General features: G+C 45.1%; 1 protein-coding gene across 3 annotated transcripts in view; it reads left to right on the top strand.

Annotated features, from left to right (window-relative positions):
• robo1 (roundabout, axon guidance receptor, homolog 1 (Drosophila)) overlaps positions 1–20,172 on the top strand; it is a 191,762-nt gene that overhangs the window by 37,556 nt on the left and 134,034 nt on the right. The window contains exon 1 of one of the 3 annotated variants that reach the window (XM_030067250.1): positions 4,142–4,691. The exons of the other annotated variants lie outside the window; for them this stretch is intronic. Within the exon in view, the coding sequence (XP_029923110.1) occupies positions 4,631–4,691 (61 nt within the window). The 5' untranslated portion in view covers positions 4,142–4,630. Of the gene's footprint in view, positions 1–4,141; positions 4,692–20,172 lie in introns of those variants that run through there. 3 annotated transcript variants of the gene reach the window in all.

The raw sequence follows: 20,172 nt of genomic DNA on the forward strand, positions 1-20,172 counted from the left end.
TGTCACCCCATCACCTCTATGCTAAAGCGGCCTAGGTTTTGTGCGGAGTCCAACACATCTGAAAGGGACTCACAGCATGAACCCCCATCCTGCTGTACGCATAGACACATCATAAGAAAAGACGGAACGTCCACATACTCCTTTTGAATATTAAAAGAAGAATTATCAGAAATAATGGGCCGGGAAGATGAGAGACAGTCGGACCATTGAGCAACGGAATGGCGAGATGGAGAGGGGAGTGAACTTCACCGCGCACATTGTATACAGCGTTCCCCTCATTAAGATCCCATCGAACTTCAGGGGAAACATTGTCATTGGATTTAGGAGACTAGCAAAGCCTGCAGGGGTTTATGTATTTGGCAGATCTCAAGGGTAGCAGCATCAAGAGCTCTTGCTGGGAAGTATGCCACTCTCTTTGCAGTTTGTAGCTATTTTTAAAAGTCTTCAAGAAGATGTTTGGAACAAGCTCTTTCTGCACTTTTTGTAATTGTAACTTTTGAAAGGAATACGGTACCTGTGATGCAATTGAAGCCCCATTTGTAGCAATCAAGTATGGATTTTGTTTGATATTTTTTTGCATAGAAGGACCAATCTGCAGTCAACTCCTGTTGCAGGACCTGTTCAAATAGTGAGAGAAGTGTTTTTTTTTGTTTTTTTGTTTTTTTTTTTCATGATAGTTGGATCAAGCATACCCACACTGGTCTGGCTCAGTGTTGCCAGTCACTATGCAGCTTGTGTGCTTGCTGGTGGTGCTGCTTGCCATGCTAGTGGTGCTGGGGGTCCCTAAAGACCACAAGGGTCTGCATGGAGCCCGTCACCACGCTGGGTTACATAACTCCCAGTCTCACTGGTGCAAACGGCTGCTGGCTAATGCTCTTGGACTCCACCAAAACCACCAGACTTTAAGGCATTCCCACAACAAACCACACAAATGTAACCAGGTCTTTCACAGTAAGTACAATAAATGCGGCATTACATAATCAGCATGCAAAAATAATAACTCTACAAATGGTTGGCAGCATCAGTATGTTGTTTTGGTTTTCTTTCGTGGTCACAAGTTAAAGCCCTTGGCAGTGCGTGGTAGTCAGAGCTTGGAGAACTCTGTTGTCCTTTTATACCTTTTATATTCTTGGAAGTTGTTTTTGGGAAAGTGATTTGGCTGTGGTGTTAAAAGCTCTCTGCTGTCTCCACCTCAGGCCCACTGCCATCACCACCAAGACAATATGTCATTTTTCCTGACCCTGTGCTGGCCTGATCAAAGTTGCAAGGGAGGGGAAAAGAGAGGACAGAGAGAGCCCCTGTTCTGAGAGCTCAGATGTCCTAAATTGTGTATTGTATGACTTGCAAAAGAGGAAAACACAAAAGAGCTCAGTCCAGCATTAGGCTTAGTCAATTTGATGGTGGTGCAGAGGGGTAAAAGGACATAGGGTAAAGAGTAGCCTTCATTTTACCATTTAATGTATTTTTTTGCACTGGCATCTTAGAAATGCACCACCGGGCTTTATCAGTATCCCAAGAAAATACAGTTCTTTCATGTCCTATATTTTATACATTCCTTTTTTGACACTGATGCGCACATAATGGCAGGTAGAACGAGGGGTGACTGTACTTTGAGTGAACTGTGATAGCTGTCTGTTTTCTGCGACACAGTTTTATTTCGACATTTCATTCTTCGCGGTGCCACATCAAAGCTTCGAACCGCTCACATCCTAATGTAGCAACCAGCCCTCGCAGACACCCTCCTATGCTGGCGGGTCTAAGTGGGGACTTTGCTGATAATTGCTTCTATGTTACAGTTCCCTCCTGCTGGCTTTGGGAAAAATTTACCATTCAATGGGAAGTGTTCAGCAGTGCAGCCAGTTACAGAGCCAGGATGGTAAAAGCTTTCAGGAAAACAGGACATTGGGGGACCAAATTGGAATGGACTGTGTAAAATTGTAATGTAAAGCACAAATGGATGAAAATAAATGGGAAATGAAAGCATGGCAGGAGCGGAAAGTCAGATTTTCTTCCTATATTTCAGCCAGGTAGGTTTCCCTCATCACTCAGCATGAGGTAGACTGGACCAGTGGTTTGTAAACAGGGGTGTGGAGACCTCCGGGCATCCTTAAGGGGGCTCCAGAAGCTGTGCAGCGAAACAGGTTGTTTAATTTCACTGCTATTTTCTTATGTTAGCACTATGAGAGGATATATCACAATCACTGTCGCTCTTTTCGCTGTTATCTCCCCACAGGCATGAAGAATTTTGACAGAATTCCCTGAATCCCAACCTTCATCTGTGTTTGAAACATATTTGTGGCATGAACATTTTGGGCAACCCTAGGACTAAATCAAAAGGTTTACAGGGCTGCATGTATTTTATACCAATATGTTGTAAACACAGCAGATACCATCTGTAGCACGCATGGTGTGTATTTTTTTCTTTTCTTTTTTTTTTTTTTTTTTTCTGGTGAATGCAGCCCTTGATAGATTAGTTTCGATAGTGTTCACTGGAGGGCGCTGTTTGGTAACGAATGTCCAGCATGGCATCCACAGAGCAGCTTGGGCTGAGCTGAGCTGGGGAAATATGAAATTCTCCTCAGGTTTAGTCTATGTAGTCTTTTTTTCACATTTTTGATCTATTTGCACATTTTAATACAAAATTTATCATCGGGTGGTTATGCATAATGTATAACCGACCTAACACTGTACTCTGTGTCTAATGCTGGTTATTCCTCAGAGTGAGTGTGGGGTGCAGGGCCTCACTTGACTACAGATTTTGATGACATTATTGAAAATTCATGTTCACAGATACGCCCACAAGTCATTCAGCGAGATCCGAATTGAAGAAAGGGATGACACTTTGTCTTGTTTCTTTTGAGGGACTCTTGGCTGTAAAAGTTAATCTCCCACAACTTAAAAAAAAAAAAAAAAAAAAAAAAAAAAAAACTCATTGTGGGAGTATTGGTTACTGGATATTTTTATGACCAAATTTTAATTAACCAAGTGCACCCGCACATTCTGCAGTGTGGACAGCTTATTTAGCTGTTGTTGTAACTTGGGAATATAGTGTGTATTTCATAACAACAAAAACTCATGAAAATTTCACAGTGGTAACAAGGTTTAACCTTTTTTTTTTCTTGATTTGCTGTTCTCTGAACATTGCTGTAAAATGAGAAGGTCCTTCTGTTGGAAGTAGGACAGGAACTTCAGCCTTACGCTCACAATGTTGTCTGATAAAAAAAAAAGAAATCTGTTATTAAAACTCTTATTTCAAGTTTTTGTATTAAAATGTAAGACCTAGTGTGTGTTTGGCCAGCCTCACAATGCACGAGACATATTATCTTAGAATAAATTTTACATGGATGTTTCACAAAGTTTATAGCAAAACGGTGGTCCGCGATATTGGAGTATTATAGAAATAGCCTATTGTGTCGTATGGGATTTTTATGAAAAAAAAAAAAAAAAAAAAAAAAATAGCACAGTGCTGCAGATCGTCATAAATTCGCTGTTGAGTGTTATAGACTCACTAGGGGATATTCCGGAAATAAGGATCACAAAGAGAGAGAGAGAGAGAGAGAAAAAAAAAAACTTGTCCCGATTACTTTTGCATGGTCTTCCTCATTTGTGGCTTATAGCTTACTGAAATACAGTGTGTGGGCTCCGGCAGCGCTGTGCTCGGTGGGATCCAGGCGGGAAGAGGTTAAATTTCTTCTCTGGGAAACATTGTCGGGTCTATGGAGGGGGTAGAAAGGCGCATACCAATTGACGAGGCATTCCGCTCTCCTTGAATGAAATGCTGTGAATGTGAATCCGTATTCCCCCCCTTGCCTGAGGTTCGGGGTCTGCGACGCACGTACGGATCAATCAGTCGGATTTGCAGAAGAGGCGAATTAAGAAAAGGAGAAAAAAAGTGATGGGAAAGTTGGACTGATCTCCTGTCTGGATCTTGCGGATGGAGGGAGGACAGGACTAACTTGCAAACTTTCCGATCTCAAGTGACAGATTCAAACCTGGACTGAAATAATGTGACTGCAAGGATATAGCTCCTGTACCGTGGACTTCAGCGACCGCTCACTTGATTTTACCCACTTGCGACTAAACTTTCAGTTCCCGTGTTTTTTTTTTTTTTGTTTTTTTTTATGATTTTCTGTTCTTTTTGCACAGCCCTCGGGAGCTGGATGATTTGAATGAGATCTCCTGGCTTGGCCATTGAGCGCACGGCAGAAACGGGATGGATTCAAGAAAAGGATAGAGCCGTGGTTCTTGCCTGCTCAAATATTCACGCATAGTTTTAACATATGCTTTCATTCAGTTCAAGTCAACTACTGATACATTATATCAGCGGCGCCTGTTTCGGGTTTTGGGGCCGTTTGGAACAGTTTTTATTTTCATTATCATTTTAATTTTTGAACTCCCTTTGCTCATTCATAATAAGAAGCCAAAGGAATCGCTGTTGATAAAACTGCTCTCGGACTGTGGTAATATATTGCATTTTTTTTGGTCCAACAAACCAAGACCTGGCCATTCACTTTTCAAGCCCTGGATTCTGAGATTTTGTCTGACAGTTTGACATGAAGGAGCGGATGCCTAGATTATTTTTCGTATAATTTGGATTACACGAGACATTTTCTCATACGAGAGACGCTGAATGATGTCTCCAGCTTTTATTGGAATTGTATCTCTTGTAGGATTTCTCCATGTGTGCTCAGGTAAGAAAGTAATTATTCTCAGCTGCTCTGGTGCTGATACATTGTGCGCGTTTTGCACGTTTAATAAGGAGGGGGGGGGGAATAACCTAATTTTGTCAAACAAGCCACAAGAGAGAAGTTGTTCCAATTTAACTGTTTTATGAATGGAGCCTCATATGATTTTATCATTCAGTTAGACTACATGCAGAACAAAAGGGCGTCACTGCAAATCAAGTGGGCTATGGATCTTGTTTTGTGTACTGAAATATTTGCCTATACAACGAGGTGGGCTTCTTGCATTGCAAATGTAGACAGAGACATATCCAAACGTAAGAATATGTTTTGACTATGAGACATTTTTCACCGTTGACTGTTATAAAGGCCTCAGCCTGATGTTTATGAAAGGCTCATTTCCCTTTCTAGCTGCACGCTTTGGAAAGAGGGAAAGCACAGTTTGACACAGTAAAGTTTAATTTTCTCTCTCGCCCCAACAAAGTTAGCTCTGGGGGTGAAGGGCTTGTCTAACTTTAAAGAGCTGAGTGCACATGAAGTCACACATAGAGTGCTGAAGCCATGTGGGATAAGTGGAGAGAGCAGCTATCATCAGTCAACTAGACAGCAGAGCCCCTACTGAGACCAGGTTTCCATGTTTGTCATGACTCTGCCCATGGATGACCGTTTTTGCTGAGTTCAGATTTTTTTTTTGTAATTGGTGGCTGTTTGCAGCACATCAAATAACGCTTTATACAAACTCTTATGGTTTTCAATCAAGGTTTTCTTTGTTGTGTGATTGTCAGGCTTGTTTTGTTTGTCTTCCGTGCCGTTTATACAACTTATTCATCATGGAGCTGCACCAGCTCGGCTTCAAGTCTGAGTTCTTCCAATGCATTCTGCATCCTTTATTATCTTGCACATGCTTAATCCCCCAGCCATCACATGCATGTCTTTTTAGACATTCTGGATCATGCAAGCTGGGGCTTTCCAGGTCAGTTGCTCCTGCATTGTGAAGACTGTATAGTGCCTTCCACCCCATTATGAGACATTAGAGGAAATGCATCCTGAATGTAAGCCAGTAGGGCAATTCTGTCAAAGAAAGTAGCTTTTAACGCAAAAGAAAGATGATTGATTTTAGGGGATAGATGACAGAAAGATGGTAGATGCACAATGGCTGTTGTAAAGAATGAGAATAAGGAGATTTTTTCTTTTCAGTTTAAATATTGTTTAAATGTATTTATTTATTTATTTACTTACTTATTTATGTGTTTATTTATTGATTTTTGTAGTACTCATAGCAAGAGTTGAAACAGTCATGACTGTCAGAAGCTTTACTGCAGTTTGTTATAACCCCAGCACACCTATGTAATTACTTACAAGTAAGAGTCAGGGAAATTGCTTTCAAGTTTAAACCTGAAAAGGCATTATGGCTTACCTGCACAAAATACTTAGTCTGTTTCCTAATGTGTCTAAACATGGACTCTTTCAGCACCTCATGAGCCGAATGACAACTGAGGGCAAAAAATATGACAGCAATATAACCAGAATATAGGGTTCTGGGTCTCATTAACTTATATCTCCACACTTCATATCATAGCAAATGATAGTATTTCTTCTGAATGCTTAACAGGGCATCTTAAATCATTTCGGGAAAACGCTCTAAGGTAAAATGTAGTCAAAACATAATTTCAGAGACTGGCAGGCATGCGCCTCCAGCGTTGGAGCCAGTGTCTTTCTGAAGGACTTTATTGTTCCAGAGTTCAAATGTTAGTTGTGCTTCCTGATTGGTTTCCTGAATTGTGTCTTTGTTTCCTGTCGCGTTAAAAGCGCTGGCAGGCTGCGCATGGGCAAGGGAGACCGAGGCGGCGATGTGGTGATGGAGTGCATTGTGGGAAGCAGTGGCAGGAAACAGTGTTGCACCTCAACATTAAATACTGTGCGAGGTGAGAGCGGAGGGCGAGGTGGCGGCTCCGCGCGCTCCACCCTCAGCTGGGGTCTGTGCCTGGGCCGAGTCAAGGATGCCTCTGTCCTCTCTGAGAGGGACCCTTGGTGATTAAGGTTTCCCATCATGCCCAGCAGTTGGGATATTTGTGTTACATGAGGATAGGCAGGGTGTGAAAAGAGAGCCTGCTAATAGAATTGGACTGGTCAGCAGATGCTCAAAGGATTGGCGCTGGATTAGACACTCGTTGTCAGGAAAATTGGATAACATGTCGCTTGTCATTAAAAAAAAAAAATCATATTTTCTAATAATAGGAAGGTTAATGATTTCATTTTAGTATATGGATGCTACCAGGTCTCTGTTGCAAGCTGTTGTGGTGTTTTTGGGGATCGAAGTCATTCTCACATTGCTCCACTGTTGTAAAAATGTATGTGTACTTTTGTGAAATGTCCTTTTGTGCATGTATGTGTGTATGAGGGAGGGAGGGAGACAGATGAGATGCTCTTTGCCCTTGTCAGACCTGTGGTGACTTGCTTATTGCACCTTGGTCTGTCTGAAGGTTGTAAATTGACGCCTCCATGCATCACATCCCGCCCTGTTATCAGGTGATCTATCCTCCCACTGTACTCTAAATGGTTATTATCTTTCCTCCAAGCGCTCATCAGACCTTAGTCACCGCTGAAGTACCACTCCAATAAGGGGATGAGGTACCCACACCTCTGCCCTCACTGAATATATTTTCCTGGATTCCTTTGGTGAGATAAGAGTTGTTGGTAATCACATTTGAAGGGTTGTTGGTAATCATTTGTCACAGGTCCGCGATAATTGCACAGCAAACACCAGAATTAATGGAGTGTGTCCCAGCAAAAAAAACTTACATCAATGTTGCTGTAAATTCTCAGTGTTTTGATGCTGTGTTATGTTAAGTGCACCGATTTATGTGTGTGCGTGGCGTGTGTTTATGTGTTTGAGAGCATACTGAAGTGTCATAGTCCTAAAGATATGGGCACTGGCAGTTGTGCCCGCTTAATCAGCCACAGCCCCAGCAGCCCCCAGCAGTCAAGCTCTTGACAAATTGACTCTTACATGCTGATAAATTGTGGAGCTCTTCCACCTCCTACATCATGACGGCATGACAGGACACCACAGGCTCAAGAGCCAATTAATGACCGTGGACCACAGGTGAGACCTGAGTGTGTCTCCTGTCTTCTTGCTTTCACATTTCACATTCCCCTTGGCCCGACTAGCCAGCTTTTTTCTTTCACCGTCTCCCATGCATACCCACTTTTTAATCAGCGATGTGAAAAGGCATGCTGTGAAAACAAATCACCCAAAAATGCGCGATTTTTGAGAACGGATGTCACATGAAGGCCGTGGATGCGCTGAGAAACATAGCCCTGGGTACACTCAGAGCAGCCGTGTCGCCCCGCTCTCTGAGGTGTGATAAGTGTCACACCTGTGCGAGGTGACAGCGCCCACAGAGCTCTATCTCTATAACTTCCGCTAATGCCCATTAATCTGATCCTAATCCAAATCAAGCAGGCTTTACACCCTAAGATCCAGGATTAGGCCGACTTTGGCTTAGTGAAACCACACGGAGGAATGTGGGAGGGCAGCCTGTGTCCTCTTCCCGCTCATGAGAACCACGGCTAAGTCATTAGTGACTGACTAGATAAACATTTCAAAGCAGTTTGTTTGAGGGGAGATAAATTAGGCGGTGACTCTTAATGATCTGCTTTCCACCGACCGTTCTTCCTTTAATGGGCCTAAAAGAGCTTCTTAATTGGATTAATTAACAGATCCAATTGACGTCAATAGTTAGTCATTTGCTGTGTCTGCAGCTTGAGTGATAAGCATGTCTGCTGCGAGGCGCTGAGGAGTTAGATAGTTGAGATAATTTTATAAAAGAGAGGAAACATCTCCACGGCCTGAGCACCAACCACTTGGTGTCTTAAATCCCTCAGGAATGAGGTGGCACTTCTTCTCAGGCTTCAGTTTGACAAGTGACAACTGGGGAGGGCATATTGGTCATCGCTCACTAATTAACCATTTAAATGTTAATCTAATGTACTTAGCCAGATTTACTTGGCCTGTGTTTGTCTGTCAGTCTGAGCTCCAAAAATGTATGGCGAGACAGAGTTAAGCTGCATGAAGAGCAGGTGGACTCTGATCATGACTCAATTTAAGCTTTTTTAGTTCGGAGCTGGCTGATAATAGACGGCAGTGGGCGTGTCACCGCAGCCCCATGGATATGAGACTCATGGGTCAGTGGTGGAGTTAATGCATCTTGTTTTGACACTTGACGTGGAGGACAAACATTCCCCATCGGTGCTCGGCGTGGAAGTGATAAATGGCGTGTCCTCATAGGATGAAAGGTGTTGTCTGGGTTCTGTCTCAGCTCACTAATGGCATCCTTAGAAATCCCACGGCCACGCCGCCAGTCATGGAAGCAAATGCAAAATCATGTAAGAGCAACTCAAGCCAATTACATAATGCTGAGTATACATTTTATTATGCATATTTACTCAATCTAACTTCAACATGATTTAGTTTGTTCACCGCTCCACTAATATAGCTGTGAGTGGGGAGAGAGATGGGGTGTGTGTTTGGTCTGTGTGCAAAGGGGAGGGGGGGGTTCTTTAGGTTTCTCTTCATCCTCTCTTACCCATCCCCCCCATTTTTGTTTTGGCCCAGTTTTTTAAGACTTGCCTTTTTTTTTTTTTTTTTTTTGTGGCCGGTCAGTGCCGAGCCTTTTCTTAGATAAAACAGGCCGACGTGCAGAAAGAGCCTGTGGGGACGGGGACGGGGAGGCCACATTGTGTCGCCTCAACAGGGCGATTGTAAGGCATGGAGGAGGGGAAGGGAATGTTCACGAGGGACTGGGGGGGGGGGGGGGGGGGGGGGTGTGGTGGGAGGGTGGGGGGAGTTGGGGGGTGGCGGGGGGATGGGGGGGTACACAAAGCCTGCCCTAGGGTGTGGAAGGGGGTTGGAGGGGAGAGCGGAGGACGAAGGGGCGGACAGAGCAGTCAAACATGCGTGAGACACTCAGCTCAGGGAATACTCTTGATCTCACTCTCTGCGCTCACATTGCATATTCTCCCCGGTCCCTCATGGCACCGAATTTGCTGATTAGGGTGATAGTGGTGGAAACTGTGAGGCAAGGACACTGGTGTTTCTTTTTTTTTTTCTTTCAAAGGTGGACATCTGGGAGGAGGTGAGGTTGATTTTTAGAAGTGCTGAGTAAATAAAAGATCCTGGTCAGAGGCTTTTAATGTGGCGCTGCGGGTTTGGCTTGGCGTAGCGCGGCCAACATCCCTCATGTATCTAAATTCTGCATACTCAGGAACTCCCATAAGGCTTGCCCTGGGCCCAGCGTTTGCTGCGGTGGAGGAGCCATGCTACCGTGGGGTGCTCTGCCTTGTGCATTTTAAAAAGGCTCAGACCTCCCTCCCTTTCATTTTCTCCACCGGGGAGACGGAGAGATGGCATTGAGGACAGCCTTTCCCCTGTATCCTTCTTTTCTTTCTCCCTTCCATGATCTCAGGCCTCCTCCCAGCCTCGGTGACCATTCTGTTGCCCCCCCCCCCTCCTCACTGCAAAGCCCGGGTACACTTTTGAAATGCTAAACCTCTCTTTGGTTATAACTGACAGGGGAAAATACCATTAAAGAGACTGAGAGGGGATAGATTAAATTAGCAGTTAAAAGAGAGACTGCTAATTAGTTGATTAATATCCTAGGTTCCTCCCCCCCTCTTCACTAGAGACTCCCCCCTAGTCAAGATTCCCACCAGTGACAAGCTTTTTCCATCTCAAAGCATCTTGGGTTTTGGCCATACCGACGGTGTTAAAAGCTTTCTAACGTTTTTTTTCCTGTTTACTTTGAATTTTTGAAATATCACTTGTAAATCCAGGCCGTGTTTTCGGAGGTTCACGGCTGGAACCTGCTCTCATCCAGGGCTTCATCAGCAACTTTATGTAACAGTTCCTCGGGGCTCACTCTGTCACACAAAAGACAGTGATAAAAAGAGGAGGAGTGTGCTCTATTTAAAGGGGAGCTCTGGAAAACATAATTAACGAGAAGGTGACCTTGAAACTCACCACTATAGGCCGGCTGTTGGAGGAGCTCCCACCGCCGAGCTGTAACCATGGTGAGGAGACTTCAAATAACTGCATGTAAGCATGTAAACACACTGTCGCTCCGAGTTTGAGAGATTACCGCTAATCCCGATATGCTATCGGCCTTACCTGCTCTCTGCAAATTGGTGATATTTCCCCTTCAATCTGATGTCGCCACTGAAATAAACACAATAATCCCAAAACATTAGTTTTCTGAATGCCTCCGGTCTGGAGAAGAAATGTGTGGCTCCACTTTCTATCTGTGAAACGACACTGTAACCTTTTTGAACAAGAGTGATACATTTAATTAATAATAAAAGCCTCTTTTTCAAACGCCCTTTCATCTCTAAATGCTACTTTGAAAGACTTGTGCAGCTGTTTATCACTCTTTTCTGTCACCTTTCCAAGTCTCCTTCAACTGTACTATTACCCCGTTCTGTGATTCACTCTCCCTCCCTCCCTCGCTCCCCCCTTCCTCCTTCCCTTTGCTGGTACAATGAATGCCCTAATTGAATAACAATTGTCGCTGGCGGGTGAGAGACAGGTTCTTCAAGCCTTAAGCCCTCAAATGCTCTGGCATCCGGCTTTGCCTCTATCGCTAAGTCTTAATCGGAAGCTTCACAGTTCAAACCATGCAAAGTAAAAAAAAAAACACTTGAGTTTTCGAGCCGCTCTTCCTCACTCTGTTTCCCCCCCAAACATGCACTTGGCTTCGTTCATCGCACCTTTTGGTGCACATCATAATGCAAAATGTGTGTTTGGCACTCCGCGATGAATGCTGTCTGACTTGACTGTTGTGATTCTTTCTGACATTCGTTCTTGACAGCCCGTGTTTATCCCATCTCATTATGTCCTCTAATCAAAGAACACTATTCACTTCTCCCTTTTAATGAGAATGATGGGCACCCCTGGGACATGCAGAAGTGCATTTGGCCTCCTTCCTCTGCCTCCCCCCTTGTCTGGACAGCCATTGCTAAAATTATTTCAAAGTGTTTGCAGCGCTCTTTGATTGTGATTGCGCCGAGCTTACGTCTGTATGGATGATGTGAAAAATCCAGTGAGTGCAGTTGCTCACTGTATGGGCTGAGCGTTGGCTTTGTGTGATTTCAGCGTGGCAGGACAGATTACGCCCTGTTTGATAGATTCTGACAGAACATAAATGATAGATTTCAAAACCGGTGCAATTCTACTGAGCGTTTTGTTTTAGTGTTGTTCATTTTTTGAGTGGAGTTGTCTGGAAAATCAGTGGAGTATCAGTGGAAAGGAGAGGAGATATCCTCAGGGTGATTATTTCCATTTACAAAACAGTTTGAAAGGCCCTTGGTTATTTAAATAATTCCTCTCTGGTATTTGTCATCACCAGAATCTTGCACAGATCTGACTCTTCCTCCCCCTCTGTCTCCAACTCTTGAGGAAAGCAGGTTTTTCTCTGAAACTTTGGTCAGATGTCTGACGGTGTTTCTGTCGTCAAATGGAGAAAATTGACAGATGGGAATTAAGGAACTGGGATACATTTATGATCAAGTCATTTTCAGTTATAGCCTGGAAGGAGACGAGTGTTTGGCTGGACACACTGTGTACCTGGACAGCTGGTATGTGTTCTGAGGAGAAGACGTGGTAAGTGGGTGCTGGAGAGTAGACGGGCTTGTGAGCAGTCGTCTGGAGAAGGAAATTTCTTTTTAATGCCAGACTGGGCACAGTCTCCCCTCTGTGGACGTCTAGGAAAGGCTTCTTGGCAGACTTTGCCCCTTCATTAATTTTGACCAAATATTTACTGTGCATCACATGGCATGCCTTACATCCCAGTTTCATTTTTCCAGTCCAGGTTTTGAGGAGTTTGGGGCGATTTGTGTTCCATTTGGCTGGACTCGGGCCATGCCCCACTCAGCAGGCCCATGCTGGTGTCTCTGGGATTTTGCCACGAGAGGAACTGGCTCCACTGAGTCTTAACCTACAGCATGCCTTTGGGAGCCACGTTGTGCTTTAATAATACCTCGTATCCACAGCTACGGTATATGAGCCATTGTCCTGCGTGTGTATGCATGCACATGCTCGGGCCTGAACACATGCACACATTGACACTCCTGTGTTATGTGCTCAGCGCTTACCCTTTTAACCTAAAGGGCACCAGAAGGAAATGTGCCAAGTTCCCTCACTCAAACATTACCGTGGTACCCTTGACTCGGTGCTGTAACTGAAATTCCCTTTCAACACTCAGCTGTCCGAGATTTGTTTTAGAATGTGTTTGGCCGAACATTTAGAATAGCCTACATAAGCAGTTAAGGTCACCAGCCCCGCGCTCAGAGACTGTAACATAACACTGCTCCAACAGTAGGGCTGTATCAGCCACTGCCATCAACTAAATAACATTTAAAAAGCATTAGGTGCTTTTTGGCCGTGCCTGCCCCGATTCACTTTGGCATCTCTTCAGAGCTGTTCTTTTTCTTGGCACGGAGCCCAAATGCCATACTCTCTGTGGCCGGGCTGTGCCAGCTGAGTGTGCTGGTCATGCTTACTCCCCACGGCCCCTCCCTCCCCTCATTCCCTGCCACCTATCACAATCCCCTCATGGCCAGTCACAAGAACAGAAATACTGCAGCCAGTCCAGAGTGTGACCTTGGGAAGAGCAGACCACCGAGGACTCTGCACCATATCCTTAATGGACACAAAAGTGCAGAGACAGCAGTGTTTAAACTACACTAAGTGCATTGTTTTGTTTACATTAGTCCCCAGTGGTGTACTAACACCACTGCTCTGCAACATGTTGCATAATATAGTGTATAAAAACAGCTATGAGTTCACCATATGTTAAGTATATTTTTCTAATTTCCGTTTTGAGCCCCGTATTTGTTTTTTAAAATAGTATACTAATTGTAGCGCTGAAATAGACTTTTATCAATCTCTTGAGGATTCTCCATCCAGCGGCTGACGAAAGGAGAAGTCAGCAATGAGACCCTAGCTGTTCCCTGTTGGGAAATAAATGTACCAGCGTATTCAATTACCCCTCGCTTCTCCTCTCCTGCTGCTGCGGGCTGCTTTGATGTATCACTGAGATTGCACTGGTCAAACCTCATTAAAAATTGTCAATGCCGGAAAACAAAAACAAGAAGTAATTGCCCACTTGCGCTCTCTCTCTTGTGCTTCTTTCCATAATCCCCTCCACACTTCCCCAAACCCTGCCCGCATTCAGTAGCCTCCCCTTGGAGCGCCTAAGCCTGGCATCTGGACTCCATATTAATTAGAGCTCTTTTCCTGGGGTCTCTTCTCGGCTGATGAGTGACATCTTTGACACCGGTGTTGCAGTTCTTTCCTGAGAAGTAGGGGCTGGTTTCTCTTCTGGGGGGCATCACAGTGAATACACAGGGGTCAACTAAGGAGTCTCCAAGTGGGCCGCTGAAGTCAGACACAGAGAGACACACTGTAGATAGACTGATAGATATTAGATAAACAATGAGACTGAGACTTTGCTTGCATCCGGCCTGCTCTGTTCAGCCCATCTGCCTGTGCTCCAGAGCCATTTTGACAGGCTGCTTCCTAACAAGCATCCCAGTCCCTCCACTACAGATTTCCTCCTTGTCTCAGTGAATGGAAATAATAAAGCACAGGAACTGCATTTATCCTGCAGGAATGAATTCTGCCCTCGTGGCCTTCTGCAGAGTTTGACGGCTTTTATTTGTGTCTAATGACATTCGCTGGAGCAGCTTGGCATCAGGAGGAGCTACAACTCATCCTCAATTGTGTCCCCTGGGTTTCTGTTGAAAATTCATTATTGGGTATTATATATTTTCCCTGTCATTTATTTTCACACTTCCTCATTTTTATGTTGCTGACACTCTATGTTGAATTACTAGGCCGTTAAAATATAAGAGGAGGCTTTATTTGTAATATTCATGAATGAATCATGTTACCGTGTGGAGATTCTGTTCACAGCTCTTATTTATGAAGTTACTGAATTAGTGAAGAGAGTTTTTGTTGACTGAAGAAACAGATTTCTTCGCCGTCTTCTGCAGACGTACGAGGTGTTTCTTGAGCATCGCCACCCCACAGTCGTACTCGCTATCGTGCCTGATGTCTTCCAAATGTATTATGGGAAAAGCCTGGAGCAGAAGGGGAAATACTGTGCCTATTGTCTTGGCTCCAGACGGGGCCCCCGAGCAGGATGGGCCCCAGCCTCCCAGAGGAGCACTCTGCTGGTCCGTCTCACTCCCGACCTGGCCTCCAGCACCAGGGGAGATCCAGGGGATGCATTTCCCAGCTGACAGAGCCAGGAGCTGGGGCTGGCGCTCCAAGCCTCAGACCTCCACTGGGTCCTCTCCTGATGAGGGGGAGTGATTATGCCAGAGCCTTGGAGCTCATACCGGTGCCCTGTCGCCTGTAGCAAGGGAAGAAGGGCTGCTTGTTTATGGTATTGTCAGCAGATTTGTCACCTTTGTGTTGCATATGAGAAATGATCAACAGCACGCTCAAAGGCAGAGACAGTGCTAATAATGTGACGATGATGGAATCTGAATAATACTGCTGTCTGCCCCATTTACAAAAATCTAGCAGGGGATTTGATTGAGACAGTTTCGGTGAAAATGAACAACTCATTGGACTGGCACTTGAACATCGGTTCCTTTTCATGTGTATCATATTTTCTCTTGTTGCAAAAAAAAAAAAAAAAAAAGACTAAAATCCAATACAGAGCCTGGCACAGATTCAGCCATTGCTGATCTTCCACAGTTGTTCATTTTTAGTGATAAATGTCTCAGCCATATTCACTGTCTTGACCTTGAAAAGAATAGGGAAGCCTGAAGTTCTTGGCATACAGTCTGCCTTAGACTTTGCAGGAGACGTGGTTCATCCAAATATCAATGGAGGCATTGTAATCACACATAAACAGGAGACTTTGTTTCTATAACAACGGATGCAACAAAACAATCACATAAACCGCGCTTGTTTTAGATTGCTCGTCTGCCCTTGTAGTGTTGGGTTGCAGTGTTGTGTATGAAATCTTAGGTAGTGTGTTTACTTTGATTAGAAAATAGCAATTTGGATGGTGGCTCTCTTTTTTTTGGTACCCGATACCTCCTCTCAAGTGCTGCTTTAGTATCGGCGCGGTAACCGTACCCCGGTCTGTTTGGTAAACGGAGACAAAGAGATGAGGAAAGAAAGAGGCCATAAAGATATCCATCATCCCCCTCCCTCACCCCACCTCTGGCTCCCCATACACATTCACACACAGGGCTTTAATCCTGCCTCTTAGGAGTGTAAGTGATAGCCTTGTGTAACATTAAAAACAGGCCTGATCTGATGCAACTGGCAAAGTCATTCTTGCAGTGCATTCCAGGGTGGGATCGTGACGGCGAAATGGCGGAAGATTCTGTTTCACTTTCCTGCTAATGCCATCCGATCAGCAGGATTACGGTACCTGCCCTTCTCTTCCTCTCTCTCTCTCTCTCTCTCCGTCTCTCCTTCTGTCTTTCTTATCTCTGCCCTCTCTGTTATCTTCTCTAATTCAACAGAAGAGAGTGCTATTTCGTTTGCATTCAGCCTTTTTTGTTTGACTGGCCCCCGTCCCGAGCAGGTGTGGCTCCAGTCTCCGCCTGGCTACCCGAGGGACACACCCTTTGCTCTTATCTGTGCCATAAATCCCTCTTAAGTCCCTTAATCACAGATTAATGGGCCTGCAGATAGGGAGCGCCCTACCGTGCTCGCCCGGCCTTATCGCAGACCCATATTCCATATCTCTGCCATTGCTCAGCTGGACGTCTGATACGGGGCGAGATGATCTGGCTCGGATTCCTGCAACAGCTCTCAACTTTTAGCATCTCCCTTTTATGAGATTCGGAGACCTTGAGTATCTTTACGGGGGGAAATTAAACTGTTGCACCCTTCATAATACATTTACCAGGCTATTGCGCACATAATCACATGCAATCCCGGGCTGGGTCGTTTGCTTCGGTGCGGGGAATGGGACTAAATGACCTAACAATCTGAATTTGTTTTATCGTTCAAGGAAGTAGACACATTATCCCGTCTCCCTGCCGCAGGGGACCACAGTGACAAGAGATCTAAATTGCTTCACTGTCCTTCTCCCCTGTGAGTTCTCTGGGGTAAAGGGCAGGTACCTGGCTCCCTTCCTCTTCCTCGCTCTGTGCCAAGACAGCAGCCGTGAAAAAGGGCAGAGAGAGAGAGAGAGAGAGGCACATTTCCATTTGAAGTTAGGGAAGTCACTGGACCTGAACTTATTACTCTAACTGGGTAATATTTTTTTGTCTATTTGTATGGCCGCCCTCCCGCCTCTGTCAATCTGTGTGTTTTTGTCTGTCCTCATCTCTTCTTTTCTGCTTTTTTTTTTTTTACTGAATTGCACTGAAAATGGAATAAGCCTGATTTTGCCTTGGGGCTACATTTTTTTTTTTTTTTTTTTTTTAATTGCAAAGGGCAAACATGCTGTGTTGAATGCACCGCCCTGACTCCTGACAAAGCTGACTGTGTCTGTCTCTCTCCTGTCCTGAGGCTGCTTCTAGTCTACAGTTACCGGGTCATCGTCGATGTTTTGCACATCTAGAGTAGTCGGATCGATGGCTGCCTCTCAGATATGTAGCCTGTGACTCTGTAGCACCACACTGATCCACAAACAGCGCTACCTTATTGATCAGCCGGTGTGTAGAGGCTTCTTTGAGCCACAGTCGTAGTCAGATCCTCACAATTATGGCTGAAATGGTAATTGGGATTACTGTGCACGATATTGTAATCACAATTATTATTCACAATTAGTCTTAATAATCTGGGAATTATAATTTTGGCATCTTGTGTTTGACAAATTGACTGTTTTCACTCTCTTCTAAATGATATTACACATTGCCAAGCGAACAAAACACAGTGATTATTAACTGTAGAAGCTACAATTGTGATCAATTCTTGCAATCACTTTTGCAATAATTATTTGTGCAACTACAGTCGTGATAATACCGTCTGCAATGAAGTCCATTGCAATACAACTGCCACGATTGCAGGTCATGCTGTACCTTGATACTACCTGTTTTCGTAACAGAAAGCGGGTCTGCTGTGCATCTCGTTTGTTATCAGATTGAAACTTTGAGGAAGCAGGATGTCGATGCACAGCACATCAAATCCCGCCGCAGGATAAAAATCAGGTTTAGCCCTAAGACAGGACATAAATCAATAGAGGCCTAGTAGCAATCACGTTAATACACATGTATGCCTTTGTCTAATGATTTGACGTACAGCCGGCTGACCTTGATTTCATGAGAACCATCAAAATTCTCAGGCTTATACGCTACCCATTGTTGATTTTATGAAAGAGCTCGGGGTTTATCGTGGGCAAATATCCCCAAAGTCTCAGAATCCTAGGATACACAGAGACGGTGGGGATGTATAGGTCGTCGTCTGGGTCTGAGTCTGGGCCCCGGCGGTGGATGTATGGACGGATCCGAGGCTGCTCAATCCTGTGCACCGGCTGTTGCTGTCGGGCTCTTTCGGGTTTGTTGTTCGTTACCGAGATTGGTTTTAGAAGCGAGGAGGAGAAAAGAAAAAAAAGTCATGGAGATTTGCAATTTTTTTTAATTACCTCCGCAGCGAGCAAAGGATCCCTCAAGCCTAGTTACACTTTCTGTGTGCGAGTGTGAGTAAATGAGAGAAAAGAAAGAGAAAGAGCTCCGGCGAGCGAGAGGGTTACGGGAGAAGAAGAAGGAGAAGAAGAAGCTTGCCTCGGGCGCCAATCGATCAGATCCTTGCAGTAGAATTCCCAGCTTCCCCTCGGTGAGGCTGTGGATTGCATTAGCTCATCTCACATTCTCTGTCTGCAGGGGAGGAGAAGCGAGGGGAGGGGGGGGGGGAGGAGGGGGGGGGGGGAGGAGGGGGGGGGGATGCTAGAAAATAGGAGAGAGGGCAGTTGAAAGCAGCAGAGGAGAAAGAAGGGCAGAGCTTTGAAATGAAGGGAGGGTTATGCGATTTGAAGTGGAGAGAGAAAGAGATGGCAAACAGCTCGGTGCGGTAGTGGCGCGAGTGAAGTGTACTCTCTGCTGCTCTCATGTTTCTGTCTCAAGTTAGCTCGCTGACGGTTTTCTGAAAGCACACACCTGTAGATGGGGCGTGGGAGCAGTATGTGCCATGACAGCGTAATCCCTCGCACCGCCTGTGTCCTTTTTCTCCCTGATGAGGGGTAATGAAGCTGAATAACTGGGGTCACGCAGAGTGTCTGCAGGGGAGCACACACACACACACAGGCATACACACATGCACACACAGTGAATTTAATCAAGGACACGGAACGCATAATAGCATTGTGTAACTGAGACATGCATGCACCCACTCGCTGTTCAACACATTGCCACACACACCCACTCCGGAGTCACACACAAAATACTTGTTTGGCTTCTGAACAAATTGCTGTGAGTGTTTGTTCGTTTTTGCTCGCTCCCTCGCGGAAATCACACCGCACACTGCATTGTCCGCCTGCCTCTTAATTACTGCATGTAGATCAGCTGTAATCATCGACGGTAAACAGCCCCTGATCAGAGCGCCGCTTGCTTGCTTGCTTGCTGCACGGCTCCCCCTCACAGTAGGCCGCATCTGAATAGTTAATGGCTCCCCTGTAAAAACCGAAAGCTTCAGCCTGATCCAAATTAGAGAGGAGCTCGCTAAATCAGGAGGGGGACGGATAGAGCAGATCGCAGCGGAGCTCTTCAAAGTCCTCTTTAATAAAACATATTAGCCAGCGCTCTCTGGTGAGGGGAGGTGGTAGTGGTGCTGCGAGAGCCGGTTGCTGCGGCGGTGATGGTGCTTCAGACGGGAGGCGGCTCGGCTCTCTGCTCCAGCCTGCTGCCCGACCAAAGGGCTGGGTCTTCTCAGCGCATGGTCTGCAGGATCAAAGGCCCGCGATGGGGGCAGGTTACAAATGGGGGTTAATTAGCCTCGTCGTGCTTCAGACGGCTCCAGTAGCCAGGAACCATAGTTACTTATTTTTTATGGACTTTATTCGGTGGTAGAGGACTAATTCATTCTTGCTTAAGGCTTGATACACCCCTCTCTCTGAATCTCCTGCTCTTCTTGCCTTCCTCTCTGTCTCTCCAGCGCGCTTTCATCTGCGCCGATATATTTTTCACACCCATGGAATATCTGTGGAATGACAGCTTTGTATTAATTATAGCCACAGACAAGTCTAATTTTTAGTCAATTTTAGAATCAACAGCACTTTCATAGCACGAGGCTCTCTCAGCCTTGTTGCCTCCTCGATAATGGAAGTCCAATTGACTGATTCGCCACCAATCTCTATTGGCAGATAATTGCTAGTGGTTGGCCCACGGGCAGCACTCTAATGCAATGTTGTGAAGCATGAAATGTATTGTCTTCCATCTGCAAATCTGTGACATCCCACTATTTAAAGTGCAGAACCTAATTTATTTGAAATCTGCCTGTTTTATTACAAACTTATTAAAACGC

This window comes from Myripristis murdjan, chromosome 13 (assembly GCF_902150065.1).
Source record: "Myripristis murdjan chromosome 13, fMyrMur1.1, whole genome shotgun sequence".
Taxonomy (NCBI): domain Eukaryota; kingdom Metazoa; phylum Chordata; class Actinopteri; order Holocentriformes; family Holocentridae; genus Myripristis; species Myripristis murdjan.